The 15533-nt window shown below is 43.4% G+C and overlaps 1 protein-coding gene across 1 annotated transcript; it reads right to left on the bottom strand.

Moving 5' to 3' along the window:
* Positions 1-637: 637 nt before the first annotated feature.
* Positions 638-15214, bottom strand: ntn5 (netrin 5). The gene is made up of 7 exons (XM_034226258.1): positions 15107-15214; positions 7423-8885; positions 6699-6887; positions 4694-4843; positions 2223-2273; positions 1605-1685; positions 638-1365 (listed from the first exon to the last, which is right to left on the bottom strand). Exons 2-7 carry the CDS (start codon positions 8873-8875, stop codon positions 782-784), a joined length of 2508 nt encoding a protein of 835 aa, XP_034082149.1. The 5' UTR covers positions 8876-8885; positions 15107-15214; the 3' UTR covers positions 638-781.
* Between the last annotated feature and the right edge of the window lie 319 nt (positions 15215-15533).

The raw sequence follows: 15533 nt of genomic DNA, 5'->3' as shown, positions 1-15533 counted from the left end.
GTTGTATGACTTATATCAACAAATTCAATGAAATGCTATATAAAAAACATGGCCACTTTTCTTCATTTATTATTTTATTTGAAAAAGAAAACATCACAGTAATGAATCAGCATTGACTGCATTTGTCACTTTTATTTTTATTTATTTAATTTATTTATTCAGTTATCTCTTATTTGTGTTTGTGCTACACGATACATAAATATGATTAAAACAATCTTTTAAAAAAAATCTTTATTAGACGAAAACAGCCCTCTATTACAGTCGGAAAAATGTGTCCGTCTTTCATTTTCAATAATAACTTTTGTATAAAATATGAACATTCTTACAATATATATTTCACATGGCACAAGTTGTGTGTATTTTGATCATCAGTGAGCGATTTGGTTGAAAGTTGGCAAATACCCTCCAATAAAACCCACATACAGATAGCCACTGTACATGAGGAAACGTGTGTTTCTTCACAGCTTTGGATATTAATTTGAATGTCATATTACAGCTGTTATTGTGTGTGTGTGTGTGTGTGTGTGTGTGTGTGTGTGTGTGTGTGTGTGTGTGGTGTGTGTGTGTGTGTGTGTGTGTGTGTGTGTGTGTGTGTGTGTGTGTGTGTGTGTGTGTGTGTGTGTGTGTGTGTGGGAGGGGGTGTGGGTGGGTGGGTGTGTGTGTGGGTGTGCGTGTGCATGTGTGTGTGAAGGGGAGTTTGTCCAGGCTGAGGAAGCAAAAGTCATGCCTCCTGAAACTTTCTGTAAAAATATAAAACTCTGAAGCCGTGCATTTCTTGTTTTTATGTCTCTCTGTGAACAGGACCTTGAGTGGAGCAAACCAGAGCAGGGGTAGGCGATGGGGTCTCCTCTGTGGGTTTCACCTGTGTGTGGGACTGTGTGTGTGGCACCACTGATGTTTGAGTGTCCTCTATGTGTGTGTCCACGTGTGTGTCCTCGCTTTGTTTCTCAGTCAGCAGGTGAGGGGGGATGTACCCAGACTGGGGGTTTGTTCGCTCCCTGTGATGGTGGTGCTCGTGGGGGGATTTTGGCGGGCAGCGGCCCCTCTTGTCCTGCCCCCGAAAGCCCCTGAGTTTGGGGCTCCAGTGTTCCCGCCACTGGAGGGCCAGAGTGGAGCGGTCCGCCACCAGGCGACTCTCCTCCGGGCCCAAGCCCCGCTCCCCCTCCTCCGCACCGATCAGCAGGAAGGTCCGGCCCACGTGGAGGGAGGGGCAGCCGCAGCCCAGGTCTCGGTCGGGGACCCAGAGGGACTGCTGGCCCTTTCGGATGCGGGATTTGGACCCTGCCCGGAAGACGGTTTGGACCGAGATGGAGAACTGCCACCAGGGACCTGAACGCTCCATCCCTCGCACCTGCACCTTCAGCACTGAGAAAGACAGAAATGCAATTTATACTTTAAAAAAAAGTATAATTTTTCTTTTTTAATCTTTTGTTTTTAGTCTTTTACTTTTAATATTATTGTGGTGGGTTGTGACCCAAATGTGGTTTCACTCATGAGATTTACAGTGGGTTAAAAAAAGGAAGCAAAGTGAAGAAGGAAAAACAGTGTGAGTACATTATTGTTCATTTTTGACACGTTAACAAATAAAAAAACATGACACCAACCGAAGTCCTTCAGACAATAGGTCTCCAAGTTCATCCTGACTTTGACCTGAGAAGGCTGGCAGTATGAAACACACTCCTCCGCTACAACAGAGACGGGGGGAGAGAGGGAGAATGCATCAAATGAAAGGGTATCATTTCATAGCAAGCATATCAGCACATGTCTTTTCCCCCTAATTACAATATGGCTGCTTCTATTTGTCATCACAGTATCCTGTGACTAACAGATGACCCCCACTGCAGCAGGTGGGACATTCCTCAAGCCGCCGCTAGGAGGGAGTGGTAAGCTGCTGCATAAAGACTTAGAGCGGGGGGGGATTTGTTTTGATGTATGAAAAATGTGTATGCTGTACATGAGGTGACATTAACTTTGTTAAAAAGAAAGATCGGACATTGAATACATTTGTTATTATGACAGTGGAAGGTGAAACATTTATTCTAGCACCTTTTAAAGTAGTTGTTCCAAGGTGATTCACAAAAAAATGAAAATAGGAGATAAAAGCATAGATGTAAAATAACCCAAAGCATGACTAAAATAATAATAATAAAAAATTGACAGTCAGAATACAACACCAAATACAACCAGAGGACTATGTAATTTCAGCCTGTAGATCTGCTCACCTATGCTGTACTGAGGTTGAAACACTGGTGTCGGAGCGACTTCTTGAATTCCTGCAAACATAAGCAAAGCTTCAGACAGGTGACAGGAAAAGATACACAGAGAAGCTTCAGCATTCCCACATGAGCTGTCAGGTTGTTGCAGAGCGAGTGTGTGTAATGTGTGCTATGCTTGAATGCCTCTCGGTACGTGGGGCATGTCTGCACAGAAGATAAGCAAGTGTCAAAAACGTGTGTGTGTGGTCCTTTTACGGCCAAGGAGAACACACTTAAACACAGCCACAAACTTTACTTTATGTATTTTAATAAGGTCAAGCCATCACTTTTTGCATGGTTTTGTCTCAAACGTTAAACAGAGTGTGGCTTTGACTGTGTTTGACGCTGAACTGGACCGTGTATTGTCCAGGCCTCTTGTAAAAGCTCACACTTCGTTCCCCCGTCCACGTCCTGTCCTCTCTGACACAACTGGGACAGTGACACCCTACACCCCCACTTTTAAAAGACAGGAAGCTGCTGTGTGTTTGTATGTCTAAGTACAGGCCTACAGTATGTGAAGGGTCATTATTAGGTAGCAGAATACATGTGTGAGCAGCGCGGTTTGAATTGTTCAAGATCTTTACGGTACTAATTATTGCCTTAAAAATACAGTATAAAAATGTAAAAATTATGATACATCTAGGAAATATCTGTATACAAGACAAGACCAAATGTGAAAACTGCACTCAGACGTAATCATCAGAGAAAAATTCAGTGTTTTTTTAAATGTGTTAGTACAGCTTAAATATTACCCATGGTAATTACTTTGATTCATCAAATAAATGTCATTTTGAGTGATAGGAATTAAATATTTGTTTTGCTATCTATTTCAGCTTGCCTGGAATGCTAAACTAACATTAGCTAGCTAACATTATGTTTAGTAAATTTACCTGGGGTTTACTTCCTTCATTGTTTTATACAGATAAAGCTCCATTAATGTTTTTATGTAAAATTAATTGCTGAATTATCAAGATCAAAATTGTAAGTAAAAAGCACATTTTGTTTTAGCTTCAGGTAAAGCTAGCAATGGCTATCCCACCAGCTAGCTTTACCTTCAAGCCAGCCGGCTAGTTTGCCTTTCTTTTTTCTTCATCTTGATCATATATATTATTCTGTAAGCTTCTTAAGTATGGATAAAGATGTTAGTAGCAGCTTAATTTATTGAAGCTTTTTGTTCTTACTTTAGACATGCCTCCTTTCCTTTATAGTGCCTTACTTATACCCCTCATGACAGGTTCAGTGTTGGGCTTTGCCATATTGGAAAATCTGACATTGTGATATCTATTCATATTGCAACTTGGGGAAAAAAATACAATAACAGATTTTGTGCTCAATTCATTTGTACTTATTGGTTGAAGTGATATCAATGATGTTGACTGCAGCCAATTCAGACCCACATAGTACGGTAAATGAAATGCTCTCATGGAAAGCAAGCATTTCTCTTGTATCAAGCAGCAAAAAAGTTGTTGCAAAACGTGTTAATTTGCCAAGATTGGTCATATCGCAATAATGTCCATGCTGCCACAATGTGCAGACTTGGTTCAGCGGGGGCTAACTTTACAGTTTGGCCTGTTGGTTGCGTGCCTTTTGGTCTGTCTGATGAGAGGTGGTGGTAGGGGGTAAGGGATGCTATACATAGCCTGAGATGGTCTGGCAGTAAAAACAAACAAGGTTTTCTTTCACACACTCCTTTCACTGGGAGAGTTATGAGTCTGGGCCCTGTGATGGGGGGCTTTTTGAGTTGCACAACAGGTGTGAAGCTCGCCCTGCTGGCTTCCTATGTCACCTGATTGGGGCTTACACACCGCAGTGCCTGTGTAGTTGTCGGCACTCGCGCGATTAGCCAGGGAAGTACACGTGGATTAGCGCTCATGGCTGAAGTTCGATGCTAGCCAGGCACAGAGATATGAAACAATCCACTTGATCTGACACTGATCCCACATCAGCTGGAGATGAGGTTTCCCTGTAGCGGTCAGCTCAAGTTAACGCTGCTATAGAGACCGTCTCTAGGGATGATGACAAGGGGACACGCTGGGGGAATGGGCCAAATTAGTCTGGACAGCAGCGGCCCCTTTTATATTGAGCTACCACTCGATAAAGGTTTAGAGAGATTGATAGGAGGTTTAATCCATTTAGGCCACAAGCAAATGAGTTTGAAGGAGAAATTAAAGAGGTCACTTAATTATGAGTGACATCAAGCTATTAAAAGTCTGTGATTCATTTGAGCAGGGTGCCATGCATCATTGGCAGAGACAACATTGTTTGTAGAGAAGTTAAGACTCAAAATCCATATATAATAAAAGTACTCGGTATTCCTATGACGATATGATTGCTGTTGTGCCCCACAATTCGGGGGCCCTCTTCTCCAAAAGCTTTTGGTGCTTCACAGAGACAACTACCATATGATTGTCATATATTATTACTGATAGGTGACTTACGTATGCAGGGCCGCAGAGGGGACTTGCCCTGTTTGTATCCCGGAGCACAGCGGTTACACCGGGGGCCGGTCACCCCTTCTCGACACAGACATTGACCTGATGTCTGGTTACACCATCGACCCACTGCTCCCAAAGGATGGCACTCACATGCTGAAAGGCAGAACAAGGTGATTAGAGAATTACAAAAATAGGAAGTAAAGTAAAAATGTATTCTGAAGGTGGATACAACACCAATTGTTAGGGTTTTTTTGGCCACTTTGGCACAGCAAAACATACAAAAAATGGAGGTGACATGTTATCAAAAGTAAGTTTCATCAAGCATTAACAGACATGCAGCAATATAAGCATTTGTTGACTCGTTCTCACAGCTGCAAATCAATATTTACTTTCTTAAAGATGGGTTTGTCACTACGAGGAATGCCTCTCACATTTTGCCGTGTGATTCGAGCCGTTTTTGACATTTTTCAATATTGTTTAGTGCAGATTTTTAGAAGTGTTTTTGTGGTTGCTTCAGATACCAAGTAAAGGCTTTCAGAGGCCAATCGTAAAGGAATGAAATTGCACTGGGGAGTTTCCACATGCGAATATGTTTCATTTGTAGACATTTGAAGTAGGCAAGGATATAAGCAAGCTTTTTGGTTAGGTTGCCCTGGCATTGTAGAGCATTGTGTATCAGGTTGCAACAACAAGGAAGCAAGTTAAAGATATATTAAGCTAACACATCTGTAACTGTTGCACAAAGGACAGTAAACAGGATTAAGAAGACCATCCATCAGTGATAGGACCTGAGTTTAATCCTGCTTGACAGCATCTGTCCTAAGGGAATGTCCTTGAGCAAAGACCTTAACTAACACCATACAGGCTATTTTGTAGCTTTCTTGTTGGGTAAACACATGCTAATTCCTCCATAGAGCTTTCATCATGGATGTCACACAACGGCATGATTTGTTTGGTTTTGCTTATTTGTCTTCATTTGTCAGATAAAGAAAAATAGGGGTTCTAGAATGAATTCCATTATTATCCCTGGTTATTTTAGCATATAGATGAATACCAATATCCTTTGTCTTAATATTTTGTCAGATTTGTGTCTCCTAATGTTGGCTTATGTGATGCTGTTTAATGATTTCTGCCTCGATTTGCCGTGGTTCACAATGCAAAGCTTTTTATTTACCACCACTATCATGGGATAAGGCCCAATGAGACAAGACAGATGAGAGAGAGGAAGCCACACTTCAGCAGATCTGTTCACGCTCTGGTAATATTTACACAAATCCTTACAATGAGTCCAAACAACCTGACTGGGGGAAATGAGTAATAGGCCCCTGAAGGGTAACTCGGTGAAACATATCTTCGATAACTTAAAGCTGAGATGTAAGCCTGTGAGTGGGAGGATATCAATTTGCTATTGTTTCATGCATACAAAGTGCTAGAATATGTTGATATTCAATCATAGCTCCTATTTTTCTTCGTCCCTGTTCGTGTGTCAAGCTCAAAGAGAGCCCATTAACTTTGGATATATTGGGCTTGTGGTCAATGCAGCATGCCAGAGTGTCACAGTCACTTAGGACATGTGACCAGTCAAAGGTCAGGGGTCACAGCAGATGCCAACCAGTGGTAACGATGGGGATACAGGTGGCAGCTCAGCGGGGTTTGTGTGTTTTTTTCGTGCGTATCGCTAACAGGAATAGCTGCAGGCTCTCATAATGTAACCACCCCATAAACACTTCTGTACGCTCGGACACAGACAGTGTGCATGTAATTTAAACACACACACTCACACACACACACACACACACACACACACACACACACACAGCTACATGCATTCAGACAGTCGGACATAAACACTGTCGCTCACACTGCGATTTCCTTTGCATCTACCAGGAATGCAGTTAGTAATTTAAGTTATTCACCCCATGGATATGCACAGATGCACAAACAAGAATACACTCCCTTCTTCCCATTAAGCCAGTAAACACACACTCACACACACTTGGTGACTTACGTTGGCAGGCCTTGCGGTGGTTCATTGGTACGCTCTGGTCGTGGGTGTATCCATTCTGGCAGTATTGGCAGTGTCGTCCGGCCGTGTGGTGCCGACACTTCTGACACACACCTCCACTGTGCCGGCCCGACTGCTGAAACACCTCCATGCTGAAGCGGCACTTGGTTGAGTGGCCGTTACACTCACAGGCTGGAAAAGGAAGGAAATCACAAGGTATCACATCCACTGTTTGGAGTGATAACTTTTAAGTTCAAGGGTTTTAAAACAGAAAATAAATGCAAGCATAATCAGAATTCAATCATATTTGTCATGAGGAGTACTATAACCCCAATGATGTCATCTAACCTTGAATTGAGAGAGGGCTCATATAAAACAGAGAGCTTGCGTTACAAATTGTCAGAGTTGAGATTGACCGACATGAGTGTTTAACTCTAAGTGAGGGTCCACCTGAAGACACTATCCAGTTGAATTATGGGAAATGTGAGATCTGTTATGATTTTTTGAATGTTTTTTGAATATGTTTTTGTTCTACCTTTTAAGTATTTGGGAAAAGGAAAAAAATAAGAAGTATAACCTACATGTCACACTTACATATTTACATCATATTTATACTATACTTTTTGGTTGTTTTTCTTGTAGCCTTGGTTATGTTTCAGATGTTTATTTGTCAGAATTAATAGTTTTCATCATTTTTCATAGTTTGGCAACAGGATGCAGGACTCACCAACGCAGGGGTTTGGGTGCGTGGGTGTAGCTCGATGCCACGGTCGGTCGCAGTAGAAATCCTCACACACATCACAGTCGGGTCCTGCTGTGTGATGCTCGCACACACACACTGCTTTTCCGGTGTCGTCGCGGCGACACTTGGAAGCGTGTCCGTTGCATTTACACCTGCCGCCAACTTGCAGGTCCGAAAGCGCCAAAGGAGGTCGGAGAGCAGAGGGTGGGGCCAACTGCAGATTCCTGGAGCCTTGTTTTGCGTTGAGGTTATTGTTCCTCCTCTTCCTCAGTTCCCTCCCCCTGTTGTTCCTGCTCCGCCCCTCAACTGTCCAAGTACAACCTCCATTGGGGCAAGGTGGCCAAGGATTGTTTTCCTTCTTGCGGCCACGCCCTCTGGCTTTCCCGCCTTTCTTTGAAGAAGTGAGCGTGTCCGTGCTGAAACTATCCTCACCTTCTTTGCTGGTCACATTGTGTCCATCTTCGTCTTGCCCTGATTCTTTATAATGACCCCTCCTTGGGTGTTTGTCCACTTTCTCCTCTTTGTTCCTCCCTCTTATATCTCTGTCGAAAATTCCCAGTGTATTGTCTGTGCTTAACTTGTCCACCTGATCTCCAGTGCGCCCCTTGTAGCCCGGTCTCCACCTCAGAAGCCCAGTCCCTCTGTCATCTTCTACACTATCCCGCCATCGTACTTCCCCTTTCTTATCAGAGTTGACTATCTTGGGTGCTTTGGACACCTGGTGGAAGACTACTCGGATGTCTGTGGCCGTCACCCAGTCCTGGAGGGTGTGGCTGTAGTCAAAGTCAGAAGAAGATGGCCGTCCGTCCAGGGTGGAGAAGGCTAACACCATGCCACCCCGCTGCTTTTGTAAAGGACGAGGGTCTGAGCAGAGGGGCTCCGTCTCTTGCTGCCTCGTCTGGGCCACTGTCTGGGAGGGCAACCCAAAGTTCCCAAGGCAGTCGTTGGAGTAGTGCTGCATCGGCCTCCAGGAGCGCCCGTGGTCCATGGACTTCAGGATCGAGATAGAGATTGGGTCCGATGGCTCCCCGTGTTGGCAAAACTGCAAACTTATGTAGGTAATATCAAAGCGGCGGCCCAGAGGTAGCGTGATGGCCCATTCTCCGGTGTCAGGTCCTCCGCGAGCCATCCAGCAGGTGAGGTTGTGGGGGTTGTGGAGGTCCGTTAAGCTGGAGATGTTGCTGTCATGGTCATGTGCTTGTAGCGAGTGGCTAGCATCGGCGGGGATTCCATAGGCGGCGTTGATGAACTCAGACAGGCAGTGTCGCGGTCGACCGTCAAGGTAGTAGCAGGGGTCATGAGGCGAGGTCCAGCTCAACGGGGTGTGGGAAAGGGAAGAGGAGACGAGGGACGAAGGAAGGAAAAGAAGGAGCAGAAGGAAAACAGGGAAGAAAGGAGTGGAAGTGGAAGGGGGAGGGGAAAAGGACAGGAACATCATGTCATCGAGCCTGTGGAAGATTTAAAAAATATATATTTTAGAAGGAACCCATGGGAGCTAGATCATAAAACAAAAAAATGCACACTGATTGATTTATATAAATTGCTTTAAATCCAAAGAGGGAAATTTAAGATAGACCACCTGTGCCTTTATTGAAAACACACGATACCAGCTCACTGCACCACTTCAACGGCACCTTATAGGCTTTCGGTAGATGCCAGTAAAGACCTCATCCCATAAAAATGTAATCTCTCATCTTCACAGTAGTGTGGGCCACTGGTTTGAACCCGTGACCATGACAACTTTTAAGAACATATTTGTCTTTAAACTCCCCTCAACCCCGGAGAAGAGTGGTTGAAGAAGGACGCACACCCAGCGGGTCTGTCTGAAATGACAAAAAACATGCCCGACAGCTGGGGCTAAACCCTGAGCTGGACCACATCCATCACGTTTATGGCTCTCCTTTTCAAATCATTTTACCGTCGGTCAGGGCTGCAGGCGAGCAAGGGGCCTGAGCACGAGCTGTGTGAAGGGTAGAAAAGAGGGAAGAAGAGGAGCTGGAGATTAGTCTTGAGGATGGTAAGAAATGATTTATAGATTTGAAATGTGTGTTCGGCTTAAGCCCCTACATGGATACTTCCGTGGTTAAGACAAACACAGACTTGTATACGTCCAATCCTAGAACAAATCCCTTCCCGTCTCTTACAACTGGTGATGAGTGTAATTTATTGCTCTGTCAAGATTTGATACCCTAGAGCGTTAATTTTGGCATGACAAAACGAACAATGCATTAGCTTTCCCTGGAACAAGTGATTCATTGTTTTTACTGCTCACATGAAGCCCTGAGGCACATTCCCAACAAGGGCTTCTTCTATTTGTTTCTTGCAAAGACAGTTCAACACCTGCTGCTTTTTACTCATTTGATAACCCTTGTTTATTTTCTCTCTTGAGAGGACTGTCATTTTCTCATCGATAACTAGGGTTAGGGTTAGGGTTCCAAACTATTTTACTTCTGCTCTTACGTCTTCCTGTCAATTTATCACCTGGCCCCTTCATTCTGCTCTGGGAATATTCTTAACTGCCGTGAGATTGATGATGTCCTAACAAGCGTTTGACACTGACAGCAAAGTCAGCAGGGCTGCATAAACCAAACCCGTAGAAGAGGACGGGGCTGAGAGCCTCTCCGGCCTCGTCATCCCGCTCAATTAGCCAACGACCGAAATATGAGGCTTCCCTCAGGGACCACACAGCTCTGAGGGGCCTGCGAGGAGGCCGTGGCACTCCCTCAGCTGCTTTGGACAAACTCCTCCGCTCCTGACCTCCCGAAGCAAAGACTTGCTAGAAAGTCGATCTGCCAAACCCAGTGAGGACAAAAGCCAAGATCAGGCATATCGAGCGACCCTTTTTTGTGGTGTTGCTACAGGAAACGCTACAAGCTACGAGCGCCGTGATGAGCTGTCTGACTGTGACCTTGGTGCCAACGAGCCACATTCCTGGGGTCCGAAATGCCTCGGCCGGTCATTCCTGACGTGTCAAGACATGCCCCATGGGAACCTGAACGCACTGATAAAAAGCAGGACTTAGGGATCAGTTGATCTGATGATTAATTAGCTCTCTGGTTTCACTTAGTGTCAATGCTTTGGCTGTATACTAAGACAAGACAGTGTCAAAGATTATGAGCAGGGTATAGGTTATGAGAGGATTCTGGGACGTGGTGGAAGGATTCGCTCTGGATGAGGAATGATGACAGGGCGTAGGCGGGGTTCAGGGTTTGGACGTGTAGAAAGGGGGTGGTTGTTTAACATTCCCATGACATGCACTTGCTCTTGTCTTTGCCACATTACATGACTAATTAAACATAGGCCCATTACAACCACTTTGATAAATGGATGTTCATCCCAGAGAGGCCCCTGAGGTTATTAATTCGCCCCTCCAGGCTAGGACTTTCTCTTCTGCCGTAACTAGATCATCTGTCTGGAACCGCACTGTAACCCACCGGATATGGTTTCAACGGTTTTTTCTCTGCCGCTTTCAATAAATTCACACGGCCAGGGTGTCGGAAGAACATGTTGAAGACCTGCTTTATTACTTGTGAAGAGCTGTTTGATATTTCCCACCTATTCTTTCGCATATTGACTACAAATAGCACGTGTTTGAAAGAGGCCATCAACCCCTTTTTCTTTTCTCAAGAACTCAAATTGAGGTCTAATTTACAAAACAAATATGCTTCCATTTGAAAATAACATTATGTTTTGAAATGACTTGGCAGCAATCTCTATGTTTTTAAAAAGCTTAAACAGCCAAAATAGTGGTAAGATGAGATCAACATCTCCGGCGGGTGATCTTTAGAAGCAGCTATGCTTGGCTGGCAAGGGGCTGGAAAAATACTTGCTGACAACCTGAGGGCATGTTTACAGCATAGTCGAACAGAGGAGAGCTGAGAGAGCGGCGCTCATGTTCGTGCTCTCCAGTCCCCATTTCCTAATACCACTCTATTTCTATTCTTTATGAAGCTGAGATAAATGTCAGGAGGAGAAACTCATCTTTTATGGATTGGTAAAGGCTGAAATCAAAATAAATGTATGCATATAAAGTGGCCATAAATATTCAACCTATTGGAAGTTGACATGATTTATTGAATTACAGCTTGGATCAAATGTGATTTTATGGAGCTTTTTTGACACAGATTTGTTTGTGGATATCAAAGTGAAACCATACCGTAGCAAAGTGATCTAGATTAATTGCAGATATAAAATACTTGTTGGAGTCGATACTATACTACTTGTACTATATTTTTATGGTGGGGTTGTTGGATGGAAATTTGATTCCCATGAGAACTAGAAGGGCAATCGGAGAGCATATAATTCCACCAAGGCCGTTTCCTTCGGAGAAAAATGGAGCGTGTATCCACCCCGCTTCAACATTTGATGGGTTCTTTCTTGACCGATGCTACAACCTTCCACAAAGTTTCATAAAAAAAATCTGGCCAGTAGTTTTTCCCTTATCTTTCTGCCGACAAACAAACCAACAGAAAACGTTCTCTAACGTCCTGGTTGGAGATAAGAATGAACGGAAATTGGAGAAAGATTTTTATTTGGCTGTGTGTGTCTGTGTTACCCTATGGTCTTCAACTTGGGGTTAATTGATAATTGCTGTTGTTATGGGATACGTCTTTTTCTAATTGGAACATCAGAAAAGAGAAAATATAGACTTATTTTCTGTGTTTGGACTACATTTTCACTTTCTCAATCCTTTTCATCTTTTGGGATTTAGCTAAATTATGAAAATAGAGCGAGGAAACCTGTTGTGTGTGTGGTATTCTCTCGTGCTACCTGTTAACTCTTTGGCCTGTTCACACTTTGAAGCTGTGGGCCTGTCTGGGTCTGGAGCTGCTCTGTTGCGCAGATGAGCTGCATTTGGCCTGTCTCACACAATTTAACATTCCTCGTCATGGGCAAGCAGCACTGGCCAGCAGGACGGAGGCAAATATGTTCAATTCAAATCGCTTTCCTGCTCTGTGGTGAGTTTCAAACGCCTAATTGTGGTTTCCACAAATAAACACAGAGACAGTTTCATCTGACTGATGGAGTCACCAGGAAGATTACCCAGGGTTCTTCATTGGATCTCTGCTCTAAGACACACATCCTTTAAATAAATATGATCAATTATATAAGCCCTCTCTATAGCCTACATGTTTGAAGCTGAACCGAGGCACCTGTCGGGGCATGTTACCAAACTGACACCTTTGTTAATTTGCAATTGTCCTCAGCCGGTCAGAAATACAACACTGGGCTTTCGGGGTGAGAAGAGAAAGGCTACGTATGCGGTCTGTATTCTCAAACCGCATTCCTGCCTGCACAGTTGAAGCCCATCTGTGTGTTATTCCACACGGAGCGGATTCCACGAGTTCTGTTTTAGGTGTAATAATCTAATTTTAGTGGGGCAGCCCAGGAGGTGAAAGCGACAGACAGCACAAAATGGATTATCACTGCTTGTATCTTTAGCTAAAGGCCTCTGTCCTTCACGTTTGCACCTCCAACGAAACACCCAGTGGATGTGCGAGGCCCCCAGGAGCCAACTCCACACACACATACTCTGTGTGTCTCTACCTCTTCATCGACCCATAAGCCACTGCTCACTTCATTTTTGAATAAAAAAACACATGTTACCCACTTGATATTTAAAAGTTTCCTGTCAATCCTCCCCCTCCCCTTTACGGCCTCATACAAGTTGGCAAGATGCTCTCAGGCAGATCTAGCTTCACATGTTGATATTGAAAAACAGATGGAAATGAAATCACTGTGATTTCATGTTGCAGTCACGCCAAAGACAACCCCGGGCATGATAGAAATAAAAGTAAGGCCCCTGGCTGTAATTGTGTGGCAATTAAATCTACTAAATGTCATACAGGGGGTTAATAAAGAGAAAAAAGGAAACACCAAAATACTCCAGGGCTGCCCCCTTTATGAGCACAAAAACAAATAAAAAGCACCCATGATTTTTGTTGGCTAATTTATCATTGAAACATTAGAAAAAGGAAATGCCTGCTTTGAATTAAATGTTAAATTATAACCACCCAGGCCCAACTATAAAACTGCATTAGAAAAAAAAAGAGATTAAAAAAGGAGAACGGGGTCTATTAAAGCAAATATATTGCCCTTGATACCAGTGATGCAGAGGGATTTTAGGAAAGTTAATCAGCCGGACCTCAGAAGAAAAACAGCCCGCAGTCACACGCACTTTGCGGGCGTTTCATTTATTAGACCTGAGAATAATCATTCACTTGCGGTTCATTAGACATGAATGTTTATCATATTTAGGCTGATGACTTTGGCAAGAGCTAACAGTGCAGCCCGCAGTGTAATTACTTTCATTCTGCAGCTAATTGCACTTGTTAGCCACAAATTGGCTGCAGTCAATTTAATAATAATAATAATTCCTTACATTTATTATAGCGCTTTTCCAGATGCTCAAAGCGCTTTACAAATACACATTACACATATTTTGTATACATGCAATGGTCACTGTGGACAATACCCACAGGAGCAAGTTCAGGTGAAGTGTCTTGCCCAAGGACACAACGGCTTTACAGACGCAGCAGCGGCGGGTTTCACCCCTTGATCTGATGATCATTGCACAGCGCACTGCGCCACACCGTCCATCTTCACGCCTCGAGGTCATCGAGGCGCTTTTACAAGTACACAGTAGTATCATACATGTACTGTGGACAATACCCACAGGAGCAAATCCGGGTGAAGTGTCTTGCCCAAGGACACAACGGCCTGACGCAGTGGCGGCAGGAGCGGGTTTCGAACTGGAGTTCCCCAGCACTCCCCTTGATCTGATGATCAGATGCACAGACCACTGCGCCACCCGTCCCATAATTTAGCTTTATCTCGCAGAGAGGAACACTAATATTTACAGAGTTACGCTATCGCAGTTTGATCTGAAAGCTTCTAGCAGATGTCCTTTTTTTACATCTTGATAGGCTTGCAATTGTTTGGTGTTAGGGCTTTATTTGCAAAGTTAAAGTCTAACTTGTTTAACATAACAATACTATTATTCTTTTATGTTTTACACGTGACTTTCTTTATTCATTTCGCAACAGTAAAAAAACGTCAAACTATTTGGTTGATAATTGCTTTTTAAAATGGATTTGTTGTGCTAAGGCCACGTGAATTAACAACGTGTACAGGAAAGTTATTAAAATAAAGGAGTTAAAATGAAATTCAGTCCTTATTTTTAAAGTAAAGGATCATCTTTAAATGTATTATTACAATGTAGGCCTATAACATATAAGTACAGGAAACGTATCAATATCCTCATTAATATCCATGTAAACAACCAAATATTTACGTTTTTTTATAATATACAATAACGTGGAATACAAAAAGACGGATGCATATCGGCCGAATGTCTTAGTTAATTTAAAAAAACAAACATCAGGCTGCTTGGTCCCTTTAGAAAAGTATTGATACGTCAGACTAAAAATACAAATGATACATTTGTATGCTGAGAAATGTAAATATATTAAGGTTTTGCAAATACATTTCTGTTATTCATGCCTTGTATTTTACCTCGGTGTCAAAAAACGGAAGGTCATATTTTACGCACGACTCATTCCGCGGGACTTTAACGTCAGATCAAACTTTACAAACCCCTCAAGTACCCAAAACTGCAAAAGCAATTACACTTTTGTCGAAAGAGGAAGGACTAAATAAATGAGCTCACCATGTGCGTCGCAGTGATTCTCCTTCTCCTCACTTCTCCGGATCATTTAGAGAAGTGCAGCAGCAAGTGTCCGGACATCCAGCTCCAGCTCGTCTGCGGAGAAGAGCTGAAGACAGAAACTACCGAGAGAGAGAGGGGGCAACACACCGGGCAGTGGGGGAGGAGGAGGAGGGGGAGGGAGGAGGAAGATAAATGAACGGGATCAGCTGGGAGGTGCGTCTCTTCTTATAGCTGAAAGTATAACTGAAGTGAGCCAAGTGCTCCCACCTCCAGAGGAGTCACATCCTGCAGAGCACCTCTGCCAAACATGGCAAAATGTATCAAACTCAAACAAGGAGGGTTTTTTTTCAAACTGAGTCTAGGCTAAAAAGTTACTCTATTGTGATTTTATGGCTTACAAAAAATAATATTAAAATAAAAGAGAAAA

Source organism: Gymnodraco acuticeps, unplaced genomic scaffold (assembly GCF_902827175.1).
Source record: "Gymnodraco acuticeps unplaced genomic scaffold, fGymAcu1.1, whole genome shotgun sequence".
Classification (NCBI taxonomy): Eukaryota; Metazoa; Chordata; class Actinopteri; order Perciformes; family Bathydraconidae; genus Gymnodraco; species Gymnodraco acuticeps.
Note: the sequence above shows the minus strand (reverse complement) of the source record. Positions and strands in the feature narration are given on the sequence as shown.